Source organism: Cheilinus undulatus, linkage group 5 (genome assembly GCF_018320785.1).
Source record: "Cheilinus undulatus linkage group 5, ASM1832078v1, whole genome shotgun sequence".
In the NCBI taxonomy this organism is placed as follows: Eukaryota; Metazoa; Chordata; class Actinopteri; order Labriformes; family Labridae; genus Cheilinus; species Cheilinus undulatus.
This window is the reverse complement of record NC_054869.1, coordinates 28914632-28928379: the sequence shown is the minus strand read 5'-3', so window position 1 is coordinate 28928379 and position 13748 is coordinate 28914632. Positions and strand designations below refer to the sequence as shown.

At 39.9% G+C, this 13748-nt stretch overlaps 1 protein-coding gene across 3 annotated transcripts in view; it reads left to right on the top strand.

Moving 5' to 3' along the window:
* Positions 1-13748, top strand: part of col27a1b (collagen, type XXVII, alpha 1b) — a 106291-nt gene that overhangs the window by 17480 nt on the left and 75063 nt on the right. For all 3 annotated transcript variants that reach the window (XM_041788364.1, XM_041788362.1, XM_041788363.1), the window contains one exon: positions 4340-4393. In XM_041788364.1, coding sequence (XP_041644298.1) covers positions 4340-4393 — 54 coding nt within the window. The remainder of the gene's footprint in view (positions 1-4339; positions 4394-13748) is intronic.

The following is a 13748-nucleotide window of genomic DNA, read 5'->3' as shown; positions in this document are numbered from 1 at the left end:
CTGGCGAGTTATATCCGTCAATAATCTCAAGTGCAATGATTCATACCTGACATGCATCTTAATCAAATCACATGTCTCACATCCTCTCATCCATCTCTTCCTCTGCTCTGCCCTGGATCAACACTGCGCTCTCGTTTCAACCTACCTCACCCCAGCATCCTCCAGTCGGCTCCGACTGGGGGTTTAAGCTGTTATCTTATCACTCCTCAAATTCTGTGTGTAAAAATCTGTGAGGAGTGATTCAGTCAGAGCCTGATGCCAAACATGTTATGTTGCCTTAATAAATGCTTAAGCAAACTACAATGATGCCTCAATCTTTGCATGATGCGTAGAGCATAACATCTCTGCTGCAAAAAAATCATATGAAACAGTTTTGCAGTAGAACATATTGAATTTAATCTTAATTTACATTAATTTCCCAGCCTTTTAAGCTACTGAGGAGTTACACAGAAAAGCATAAACTTTCCTTTTGATAATAACACAAGAATATCCAGATATCCAGCCAGGCTGTTGAAGTAAGTCACACCTTTACAATAAAGTATAACACAACAACTGTAAAAAGTATAAGTAAAATGACTGACTTCAGCACCCAAAAAACTGCTCAATTACAGTAATTTGAGTAAATGTTATTAGTTACTTTGCACCTCTAGTTAATACAAAAGCTAACAAGCATGCTGCCTAAAGTTAAAACTGAAGCCTGGCTTGTAACACACATGCCGTTAACCCATGGTTTGTATTGTGATACTACTCCATTAAAACAGGAGCACTGTTGTTCAAGCTTCCCAAACCACCCTATATAACCAAGGCAGCTTATGCTAGCTTAGTAAGCTAATGAATATTGTGAGGATGACCGTTCTGAATTGATATTTATTGGACTGAACCAACAGCAGAATAACACAGAAACTATCTGACTCTCTGAAAGTAACCCAGAAAAATGACCCAACAGACCTAACCCAGGGTTTGAGTACCAACATTTCTTAGTGTGTATAAATTGTATCAAACTGATAACGATGTTCGTTCTTGTGTTTTCTTTTTATCCAGCAAATAGTGACTGAAGCTACATTCATTACCGCGTGCACACAGCTTGATGTTCAAAGGTCCAAAGGTTGCTGGAAGGCTTTATCTTTACCAAAGTGAAAGTGGCTGAAGTAGTTCAATTAGGGTTATTGGTTCTGTCAGAGTCAGACAAAAGTGCTCCCTATGTCTGATATTATTAGAGCAGCCCATTTTCAGATGGACTGCCTGGAGCTGTTTAAAGCCCTGTTTCTTTTTCCTCCTTCTTTAAACTTATAAAGCCATGGGAAAATAGGTTACAATCCCAACATCTCAAGCTTACTAAGGTTCCCCAGCTTGACCCTTCATTAGATTTGACCTTTCAGAGCTTTGCTAATCCATGTATGAAATTGTTTTAAAGCTAGCTGATGCCCATAATTAATGTGATTGGCTGCGGCTGGAACCAGTGCCGACCTCCCTGCCAGTATAATGAGTCAGACTTGAGGCTCTGTGCAGTGTAGCAGTTTGGGGCTGAAATCATATTGGCTGCAGAGAGAGAGAGCTGCTCTAGCTTCTAACAAGACAATCTTATGCCTGCCAGCATCTCAAATACTAAATGGTCTGCAACTTTCCTCCAACTTCACTAATGTACAATAAGAAAAAAAGGCTAAAGATGTGTTTATTAAGCTAATTCTAAGCTTGGGTGACTTTTATGATATGTTTATTCTGAACTCATGGAATTTAAAGCTGAAAACAAAATCTGTTTTTTTATTGACTGATACTGTTGAGAAATTTGAAATGGATACATGAGAAGATTAACAATACTGCAGGGAATTGAGGACCTTTTAGCTTTACAGATTGTGCAAAGATATATAAAAACTGTTATCTTAGTTTTTAGTTTGCATGTACTGTATGCATATGTATACTGTCTCGGTGATGTCAGCCATCTGAAGCCAAGTTTTGAGCCTCAATAGAGGCGGTCAACATATTTTAAATGCTGTCGCAAAAACTATAGGTCATATACAGTGCTTAACAAAGACCACCACCCAAAGTAAGGTTTATGCCACAGCTGCCCTAAATAAACAGCGTTGGAAATACCAAAATCATTTTTTATGTTTCTGCAGTGGTTAATACACCAATATTTAGAAACTCTTTAACCAACATGATATTTTTTAATGTTAAAATATGAAAATTATTGTTATCCATGAATTTTCAAATTTACTGATTCACAAAAAAAAAAAACTGAAAAAAATAGTGAACACATTATTATTTCTTGATTAATATGTCAAATTACAGTTATTTACTTGCATTCCTGAACAGAAAAATGAGTTTTAGTGGTTGAATGTCATGCTTGATTAATTTCTGACTTCTCAGAGAAGCCCAGTGAGCTGGCTCAAATTTGGGCATGAAAAGGTGAATTCAGTCTGAAATTCCTCATTCCTGTTCAAAATGGTAAAACGTGGAGAGCTCACTGAAAATGAAAGAGTCCCCATTAAAGCACTTCATGATGCTGGATGGTCTCTGAGACAAATATGACAGGAGGTCTAATAAATTTGTTAAGCACTGTAGGTGAAGTGGAGATTGACCCTTTGGCCGGAAACTGCATTTCCACCAAGTGGTCTGGTTTAGTTCAGTTTGAAGAAGCAGACATTCCCAAATATTTGAGTTTTCACTGTCAAAATTTGTGAAAGGATCCGAAATTTGTTGTGTTGTGATGGGTACTAAGTGAAACTATCTCACCCTAAAGAGTGAGGTACACCCATTGCAATCTGTTGATTGGTAAAAAAGAATTGTCACTTCCTGTGCAACAGCGATAATAATGGACAAAGACAAAAGAAGGCCATGTTATGTACTTAGCTTAATAGCTTTTCTCCCTAATTTTGTCTTAAACTTGCTTTAAAGGAAAAAGTGATGTACAATTTAGCAAAACAACCTATGGGGACCTCATTAGATTAGATGAAAACCAAGTGATGTATCATTCACCATCAAGCTGGTTCTGAGAGTCAACTCTTTTATGTGAACTATGGGAGACTGCTGGACTTCTGTGCTACTGTAACACTATACCACTGGAGATCTGTTTAAGAGCCGGGTTCCTTTTTTCCAGTTTTTGTTGCCAACATGGTATAAAATGAAGAGCTGTTTTGGCACATGGCCAGTGGGTTCACTGGGCAAGGCAATGTAGCATTGTGCATGAGGACAGAAGTCAGAGTCTGTCTGTGGTCTTCCTAAGGCCTGATCGCTGTCTGATGGCCAGAGACGCTGGCTGGCCTACTGTTAGATGACGTCTTTTCAGTGCATTTTTGGGTACTGTTGAAAAACCACTTTGAGGATACCTGGAGAGATGGGGCATGGGCCTGGTGTAGGCATTGATGATGGTCATCAGCAGGCCAGAGCAAGGTTAACATGGCTAAGTGATGAACCGGCATATACTCCCATACCTGACCTGAGCTGTTTTGGAGCTGAAACACCGGTTCTTATTACTGAGATTAGCCAAATTATCTGGATCTCTAAAAAGAGCCTGAATTCCTAGCACTACAGGCAAGCTGGATGGACATTGTAATGCAAGCAAGATCAAGGTTTACTGTACCAAACTGTATAGAATCAAACTGGACCACTTTGCAAACAGCTACAATGTGTCCACCTATCAGGCAGATAATCTTGACCCTGATAATGCATATCCCTTAGCCTTAATATAATTCACACAGACAAATTATTAAAAAATACCCCATATCAAAACCAACTGATGGCCATGTAAAAAAATATCCACAGTAAAACAGACCTTCTTACATGGTTGTCAATTGAATTTATGAAGCTCTCATGCTCTCAGCTCTCATGGAACTTGAGGAATTGAGGCTTTATCCACCTGTGCATTGACTTTGTTTTAGACACTGGAGGTAGCTGCTAGGTTATGAAACACACTGAAATCAGTGATGATGGCTCTAGAACAAGAGCTTTAAATTGATAACTTCATTGAAGATGGGTGCAACATGTAATATGTGCATCCTTAAACAAGTCTTTTGTGGATCATTCTGACTTTTGTGTTGCAGACGATGTTAAGAGTTTGGATTTACTAGTAGAGTGACCTCTGCTTGACGAAACCATTTCTTTATCAGCCAAAGGGAGCTCTGCTGCAGAATATGATGTGCTAAAGTGTTTTATACTCCTTTAAATCTGACACATAGATAAAATATATCAGTGACAGGCCCTGAATCTGTCTTATAACTCTACCAGCAATTGTATTGGTCAGGCTGTTATCAAAAGTCTTTCTAACAATCAGAATAGTTAGTCTTCCTGAAAGAAGAATACTGCAATGTCGTTGCAGTCAGACATCTTTTTTTTCTTTCAGGGCCCTGTAGGTCTTCCAGGATTGCCAGGAAAGCAAGGGAAGAGGGGCCCAAGGGTGAGTATCTCCATACCAGCAACAGGTTCCCTGTTTCTATTCCTACAACTCCTCTTATTTCCATCACCCCTTTTCTAGTCCCCTTCTAAAATCTTCTGTAAGAATTACATTGAGTCGCAATTATGCCTTAATCATGTCTGAGCTGCATTATATTGAGATTAGACCATTAGCCGTGCATTGATATGAACGACCTTTGAGCATTTCCATCAAGCACTCTGCGACCTCTTTGGATTATGGAGCATTATTCAGCCAGACGTTAGTTTGCTTTGGCTCAGGATTTGATCAGGCTGTGCCTCTCAGCTGCCAAGATCCATTTGTAAAGCTGGAGAGCAAACAACTATAAGGAAAAAATGTATGGGTAGCCAATGTTAAATTAAATGAACACACACAGTAGGCATTAGAAAACATGTAAAAATTAGATAACTTGTTCAGGGGTATGAATAAAAACCTGTACTCTCCAGAATAAGCACTTTCTTTCCCTTACAAAAACAAAGCAGCTACTTAAATTAGACATAGGTCTCATGCTAACACTGGTGAATGCTTCTAATGTATCAGACTGAGTCCTTCAGCACCTTTCTCTCATTCTGGGGCTCAGTGTCACTCAGTACTGTGAGCTCCTGATGGATCCACATAGAGCAAGTCCAGATGTTATTTCAAGCTCTTGTTTTCAGAAGAAATATTAGAAGAGAAAAAAACATTTGGAGATGTTTGTCTCAAGGGACAGTTTGTTATTTGATAATTTTTATTCTAAGACTTTTAACTGGTGTTTATGTGTACACTTGCTGACCTTAAAAGTGGATCTTACCGTGGCTTATTTAAAAAACTGACTGAAGCAGAAGTAGAACTCGGCGTTTCAATGAGTCCTAAGCTTGAGGCAGTGAGAAAACGAGGAGATTCCCTCTTGAGTTTCTCTTTCTCAGGGCTCCTGCAGACATTCTCCTGCAGAGAGCTTGTGCTACTGAGGAATATGCGTTTGAGCTACCTGCTGCAGCCTGTGAGACTCTGCCCTGCGGTCAGGCCTCAGAGGGGTGGGCTGTGGGAACCCAATCTCTTTAAACAAGGAAGAAAGAGGGCTTTGTCTCCATCTTATTAAAGGCATTTAAGACCCTGTCTGGAGCACAGCAGCTCTATCCAGAAGTATACCAACCTCTGTGGAGTTCATTCATCATCAGGCTCTTGAAACCAAACTGTTGGCCACACAGACTCAAAAAATAAGGATCTAAGGGTGCAGTACAGGTTTTTAATGATTGTTCAGAGGATTTTCATTGATAGCATGCATTAAGAAAATACCTCCTATGCATCTCTCCTGACCTAATAAGGAGCTCTAAATAAATCCAAGATCTGGGTATAGGTTGGTTGTAATCACGTGATCCTGAATGCCAGATGGAGGCAGGAAGTGGGGGGCAGCTCTTAGGAATGGATGGAAATGGAGGAGTGCTAGAACTTTACAGCTCTAAATGGACCTCTACAGTGCAGTTATCATAAGAACATTTCTACATACATTGAGTACGCTTAAAAAAAGAGTCTTTTTTCCCACAGTTTCACCACCTTACCTGGCGTGGAGGTGATCAATATTGCAGTTTACTCAGTCCTGAAGACTTTCCAGCTAGAGGAAGAGAGACTAGGGTCTAGAGGAGTGGTTCTCAACTGGTCTGGTCTCATGACCCAGCAGTCTGTCTTGTGACAGATCCAGCCCAAGTTTCCAAAAAATGTTCAACAACACGTTTAGTTAATTGAATATGTTGCAGTTTGAAGCATGATTGGACCAAAACACCTGATATGAAAAAAAGAGAAGGGACAAAACTGACAATTTTAAATCATCTTTACCCATCATTATGTGTCATTACTTCATTATCATGGGAAAAGTAGCCATTTATTGCAAGAAGAAGAAATACATTAGTTGAAATACTGATAAAACATTTAAATTTACCCCATTCACAGTTAAACAGGACAACATTAAAGGTATTGATGCATGTCCAATAAAGACTTCAGGACTTTTACCACAAATCTTTTCTCAAACACCTAGTCGCAACCCACTGAAAACTGCTCTGCGACCCCACTTTCAAGTCCCGACCCACCAGTTGAGAACCGCTGGTCTAGAGGAGTCTTGTACTCAGTTGAAAAGCTAGCTGAGCCTATTAAACGTATAAAGTTTCCTCATTTTGTGACAAACATGCTCTTAATTGAAACACTAAATTACTTTCAACTGAATAAACCTTGTGGGGTAAGCAAATGTGTAATTATATGCTGTTCATGAATGAGCCTGTTTTATGTACAGCTCTTTTATGAAAGCCACTGTAGCTAGCCCCCACTTGAGTTTCAAGTTCCTTTCCTTCATCTTTAATCATTATTTAAGCCATATTTAAAAAGCCAAACTGTGGCCAAATGAATAAAAGAGACTGGTTTCTCGTCACAAAGAGTGAGGCTGGACAGACATCAGCTGATGAAACACAGGTAAGAGTAGAGCTTATTGTGAAACCCCTTTGTGCCCCCCATCAGGGCTTCTCTGTTGCTGAGTGACATCGTCTGGAAAGAACCTATAACAATAGTAATAAAAACAAATACTCAGTTTGTTTGAAAGTCCTGTAAAGTGATGAAAAATCTGTAATTTTGGTTTGTTGTGAAAAACACATCTTAGTTAAATATAAAAATAAGCTTCAAGCTCATAAAAAATGAGTCAGTAACATCTGCACTAGGATTGTGTGGGCGTATCAGTTGAGTGCACCAAAACCACACCCATTCATATATTAGCTCCAGTCTGACTAGAGGAATCATGTCTCTGCTATGCTGCTATGTTACAACTCTCTTTTTTAAGCCACTGGAGAAACAGTCAACTTTATGTTATGACAGGCAGACAGTTTAGAGCTGAAAAGTTTGTTTTATTTGATCATCCTATATTTAACTCTTCAGATATTCCTTATATCTTATTTTCTGAGAGACGTGAGGTTATGTCTCACCAGTTTATGAGATGTCTTTGTTGTTGAATTGCTGCTAAAAACACTTCATTTCTTGATTGTTTTTCAAAGTAGAAGTCTTCATTGATGATTAACATTGAAGGCTTTTATTGTGCCAGAGTTGGCGGGAAAAGAACATGTCTGTTGTTGCCATGCTAATAAACAGAAGCGATTGAACTGTTACTGCTTTGAGAGAGACAAAGCCACAGTCTGCTTCTTTAGATCATCCAGGACTAAAGGCAAATGAAATATGGATTAAAACACACCTTCTGAGGGGTAAGACGTTGGCTAATTTTCAATGAAGGCAGTGACATCAGCTAACAGCAGACTCTATTTAGATGAACTGCTCATAATTTTATGTTGTTGTAGCATTAGAGGGGTCCGTGGTTATTTCCCATAGTGCTTGGTGATGTCATGGGTTGCTATATTTGCCCTGCCCATGTTACACCTAGCCAAGGAAGAGGTGGTTAGCTTTCTAATGGTCCAAAAAATAAAAAATAAAAAAATAAAAAAAGAGTCATCAGTAAACACAGATCTCAGTGTTTTCACATTTACAGCAACCTAATTCCAACATATCTAGTGTGTTTAGACATAAATTTTGGATTCCACTTTACAGGGACTTTAAATGTACATACTGTTTTGCATACAAAAAGCTGAGGATCAGTAAGTTCAATAACTGCTCAAGAAGTTTTGCTCTTTGCTATTAACCTAATTTATATTTAAAGGTTAGATTAAATTAAATCACACTTCAGATGTAAGGAATACCTCTAGTACACAACTATTCAGGGTTGTTTCTTTTGACAGAGGTTTACTAAGCAGACTAAATGTGACCATCAATCGTCGTGAATGCTAAAACTTAATGACAAAAAACAATCAGAGTTTTAAGTTCATTAGAGTTAAGGTCCTTGGTGAAGTCATCAAAAATAAACTTCCAGATTTTTTGCTCCATTTAGCCACAATTTGTGTCAATTTCCAGAGAAATTTCTTTGAAGTTGTCCCAGATAAAGAAGAATGAATGTATTGGTGATACATCTAATCTCCTCAGTTGTCTTGATTGAACAAGAAACTTTATTCTTTAAGAAGCCTTATCTCATCTTTCTTTGCCTTTTGAGCTCAGATTAAGAGAGAGTTTCAGAGAGAAAAATTTGAAATAGACTAAAGTTGCCTTTCCACAAATGAGCAGCGTGACCTGTGTGGGCATTTTTACTCATCACAGAGACTTCACAGCAGTCAGAATGACACAGCGCAGCAGTGGGGCTTTACCTCTCTGACAGTAAGGTGTCATGTCTGACTGAGCAGACAGTCTCGCTGCTGCTAACACCAAGCAGCATTTCTTACACGTGAGAGCAGCCACGTTGCTTGACACAGCCATGAGCCCTACAGTGCTGGGGTTCACCCGGCCCTGAAGGGGAGGCTTGGGAGTAGATCAAAGAGGGCTTTGTGCAGACAAAAACCGACCTGCCAGCATGCAGTCACTATGTGACGCTGGGGTTTCTGTGAAATTGAAACTATTTGCATAATTGCCTTAAGAATGGTGAAACTATTATGACATGAAATGAAGGCTCAGGCAATGGAAAATCTGTTTTCCTAAGGAGTCAATTACAGTAGAAAAATGTTTTGACTTATGTAGGCAGAAAAATTCAAAGTTATTCTGAAATGTATTAAATGTGCATACATGAATAAGACGTCTGTCAGAGACTTGATTAGTGTTTTCTGCCATAATGGCTTACGCATATGCTTTCCTAGTCCTTCTTGTACTTAAACTAATAGGAAACAGGTTTTGAAAGTTAAGTTAACAAATGCCAGCAGGTAGTATATTCATCAATGTAGTTTTTTTTATTTTGTTCTAATTAAGTGCAAGCATTATTAATATGTGAACCTTTAATTCCAAAAACACTACACCTTAATTCCATTTAAATGTATTTTAACACACCAGTCATCCAACCATTATCTGGTTAAGATAATTACCTGGTCTCACAGTATTTTGCAGCTCTACCTACCACAAAGCAGCTCTGGTGCAGTGGAGTTGCTGCACTTTTTATTGACCACTCTTTTGTAATGAAGTAAAGCACAATATAAAAAGCAGCAGCTTTAAAGCACTTTTTTATTAAAATACTTCTCAATATTCAGTGTTACATACATGACATGAAGAAATGATACTGTAAATTCAGCAACAGTTTATTCTGTAAAGTCATTAAATAACCCAAATTATGCAAACATTAGGTACAACATGATTATTCTAATTGAGGAAGAAGCACTCTATGTTACTGGAAACATAAAATCAATTGCTTTTTTTGTCCACTTGAGAATCAGGATGGGGAAGAAAGGAGACTGAAGTGACTTTGAGCATAGTATGGTTGTTGGTTCCAGGTGGGCTGGTCTGACTAATTCAGAAACTGCTGATCCAGTGGGATTTAAGAGGCAGTTCTGAAGGCAAAAGGGGGTCTAACCCAGCACTAGAAAGGTGTACCTTATACCCCCTTCTCACTGGCTGAAAAACCTGTTTAAACCCGCTAACAATCGGCTCCTGTCGGCAGTGGGAAAGGCTCTAATCAGCATTCAGACCTGCGTTGACTGACCCTGCAATGGACACCGGTTTTTATCGGCTCGCCTCTGATCGGCTCCAGTGGGAACGTCACACCCGGGTGAACGTGGGATGACTTTGGCATAACGTGCCTACGTTTATACTAATACAAGTAATAAGTTTATATTACTTGCCTGTTGTGATCTCATAGATCCTTTTGGTTGTTGTTGCACAGAAACTTTATTCTGTCAGCTGCGCATTTAAGCCTGAGGAGGAGCCTGAGGAGCCGAAGGAGGCAGGAGTTTAAAGGCAGAAGTTTTGCAGCACAGCAACGCAGTTTAATGGCGCATACAAAAACCAAAATGCCCATGTCATAATGAACATATCTGCTGAGAATTTTTTTTTTCCCTGGGACAGATTTAGCTCATTCAGCCTGTTAAAATCTCATGGATTAGCTCATGAAGCGCCATGCGTCCTGTCTGTGCACAGCTGGAAAGAGAGATCCTTTTCAAACAATTTAATCTATTAACCTTTTATTTATTTATTTATTGCATTATTTGCCTCTTGGAAAACCTTTTGTTTGAACGTCCTGTCTGTCACATCTCTACGGGCCAATCAGAGCAACAAAACATGTGACAAAGCTGCTATTGAGTTGTGCGTGCGCAGCTACTGGGGATTAACGCTACACATGGCGACTATAGACATGTAAGTACTCGACTTTTGTCATTTTTGAAAAGAAAACAACTCACTGCTGTTCTTTGTTCTTCTTTTAACAAAGAATCATCATCAAGTTCTGATAAAAGTGGAGCTTTAGCAGCATCCACGCTAAACTCTTCCGCCAATCGTACCGACCTCTTGCTGCTGCTTATTTATGTCACAACTCCGCCGTGCCTGAAAGTACTGCCCCTCATCGCTGATTGGTCCTGTCACTTTCTAACTGGGCCCAAACGGTTCAGATGGGAGCTTTGCAAGTGGATTCACCAGTGAAAAACAAGGAAACTGGCGTATCCATCTACTTTGCAAGGTTATCTGCTCCTTGGAAATAACTGTATATTCTTTTTTTATTTTTCACCCTTAAATCTTAGTCTGAAAACTCTGCCATCTCCTCCATCAGCTGTTAAGCTGGATGACAGCTGATGGAGGAGACAGGAGTTTGGCAGGCTGAAGTTTCTGTTTTAAATCATTAAAAAGATTGATGTTTGCCTAATATTTCCAAGAAGCAGATAGATGTGGAAAATTGAAATAGAAACAGGTTCTCCTTAACTTTATTTAGCTGCACTCATAAGTAGGAAGCACTGCACTTTACTGGATAATCCATGAGAAATTAAAGGCTGTAGGAGCTGAAAATGTCATTAGAACATTAATTATTCTCAGCAGATATCTTTGTTATAGAAAGACTGAGCTAGAAAAGCATTTTAGTGTCTATATGTGCTGTGAAATTTCATTGCCGTGCTGCCATGGGCTTATATAGCCTTTCAAAATGAGGTTTATATTTCCCTTTTCACATTTTTCTGCTTGCCGGGTTCTTAAACCCGCTCTCTACGACTTAACAGGCTGCATAGCTGGTGACTCTATCAGATGGCTTCATTCGAGCTGCAACGCTCAGTTCAGACTGGAGCGACTCATTCTAGAACCGTCTCGCGGTGTTGTGAATCTTTGGTCTGAACTGGGCTTGAACTGTGTTTCGGCGTGCTGATGATGATGTCTCCAACGTGATGACATCAGCTTGACGCACCAGAGGAAAAAAAACAGCCACGCAGCTCATCTGCTGGCGATCAGACCCGGGTATGCTGGCAATAAGAAGGGAGTCACTTGCCGATTGTTAGCGGGTTTACCCGCGTTTAAAAAACCCGCTTTTACATTTTAGTGGGAAAGCGGTATAATAAAGTGGCTGGTGAGTGTATATTGTTAACAGTTAATTTAATTTTCAAAGAAGGCTTTTGTTGTTTAATAGTGAATTAGCAGCAGCAGCAGCTGTCACACTAATGGCCACTCTGTTTTCTCTATAAACGAAGGTGTGAACATGAACATCCAAACCAAAGTGGGCAGGTGCTGAGTCAAAGAGAACATAAAGAAACCAACTAAAGATTTTCACACTACGGGGCTCCAATGTTTAATTTATTTATTGCACCGTTTCGATCACTTCTTCACTTCATTAATATAGAAAATCTGATGAAAAGCGGCAGTGCTCAAACATCACTTTGGTACAATAGATAAATTTACAGTGGAGCTCTGCAGTATGTGAGACATTTCTTTTGTTTTTCTTTCCTCTGTTTTGTTTGTCATGTCAATAATGTTAGTGAGGCAGTACGCACACAGTTAATAAGCCAAAATAAACGGAATAACCGCTAACATCCTTAATATTGACAAATCATGGGGCTAAAGCCTTCGCACATGTTGTTCAGTGAAGGTGTTAGCAAGTCTGCTCAGGGTTAATGATCTATAAAAACAGTAGCACTCCATGTGTCACTCCTGTAAAAGTCTTTGGCCCACATCGTAAACCTGGCCACAGCTCTGGCATACAGGTGCCCTTCATCTGCAGGCCTCAGGTGTGAGTATGCGTGTTTGTGTGAGTGTTGACTTGGGTTTACATTAACACTTACATAAATATTTGTGTTTACTTGCTGGTGGTCTGTAAATGGCTTCTTGTTAGGATTTCTGTTTAAAAATCAAGCAAAGAAGTACTTCGTTCCTTCCTCTTCTCACCCACACCATGATAGTCAAAGTGACTCACTCTCCCCATTATGTTTCCATCTCCATCGGGATAACAACCGCCCACCTTGTGCCTCTTCACCTTGTGTACAGACAGAATGCAAATTGTAATATCCAGTCCTATCTTCTCCTTTCTCCTCTACCTCTCCTCCTTTCTTTGCTCCCTATCTGGAGATAATGACTTCCATACGTTTTGATATTGAGCGAGTGGAAAAGGGTATGCTCTGAATAGAGGAGGAGGAGGAAATCTGTAGATGAGCTTCTGTTAAGTGTCTCCATATGCCCAGCAGCGAGCGCCTATGAGGGGGGAGAGGATCCGTCTGATTTGAAGGGAGCAGAGCTGTTCACCTCCTCTCCACCGTCTGATAATTAAGCACAGATAACTAGCGGAGACAGAGGCTGCCTTGATCACCCAACCTCGCTCTTACACCTCTTGGTCTTCTGCATCTGTTTGACTCTGAGTAACCTAATCCCTCTATTCACCTATATCTTAGGGGAAAGCTTTCTTTTCACAATGCATGGAAAGTTTTGAAAACTCAAAAGAACAGACTGAAGATACAGTAGCTTCCTGTTCAGCCTTTCTGAACATGCTTCACTTTTTCTGGAGGAGATTTTCCATGCTGAGTGCAGTTCAACTCGGTTGGATGCCTCAGGAAGTTGTGGCTTTATTTTTCCAAACAACCCCTCCATGCAGCTTGCTTGAATTTATAACCTCTTCAAAAAGAGAGCATAGATTTAGTCTCATTGCCGTTGTTCCTGTACTTCTGCCCACCTGGCTGCACTTGTAGGAGATTGTCCTTTCTGATAAAACATTTGGCACAGGTTGCTCAATGAATAACTTCCAAGCAGGCTATATATCACAGACACCTATGGCACAGAGTGATCAGGGAATATGGTGTGATGGATGAGTGGCCTTCACTTTGTAGGACCCCAGAAACTGGTGGAAAAGTGTGGGGATGAGGAAAATCACATCCATATGTCATAACTTGGACAGGCAGGCAGACAGGAGAGGCAAGGCAGGAGGCTCAGTACGTCTCACAGAGCATCTATACACAAACACAGAGGGACCTCGGGGCACCTCTGACCTGTCCTATAACACAAACAGACAGTGGAAAGGGAACAATATGTGCATACATGTGTGAATACCTCACATATAGGACTGCTT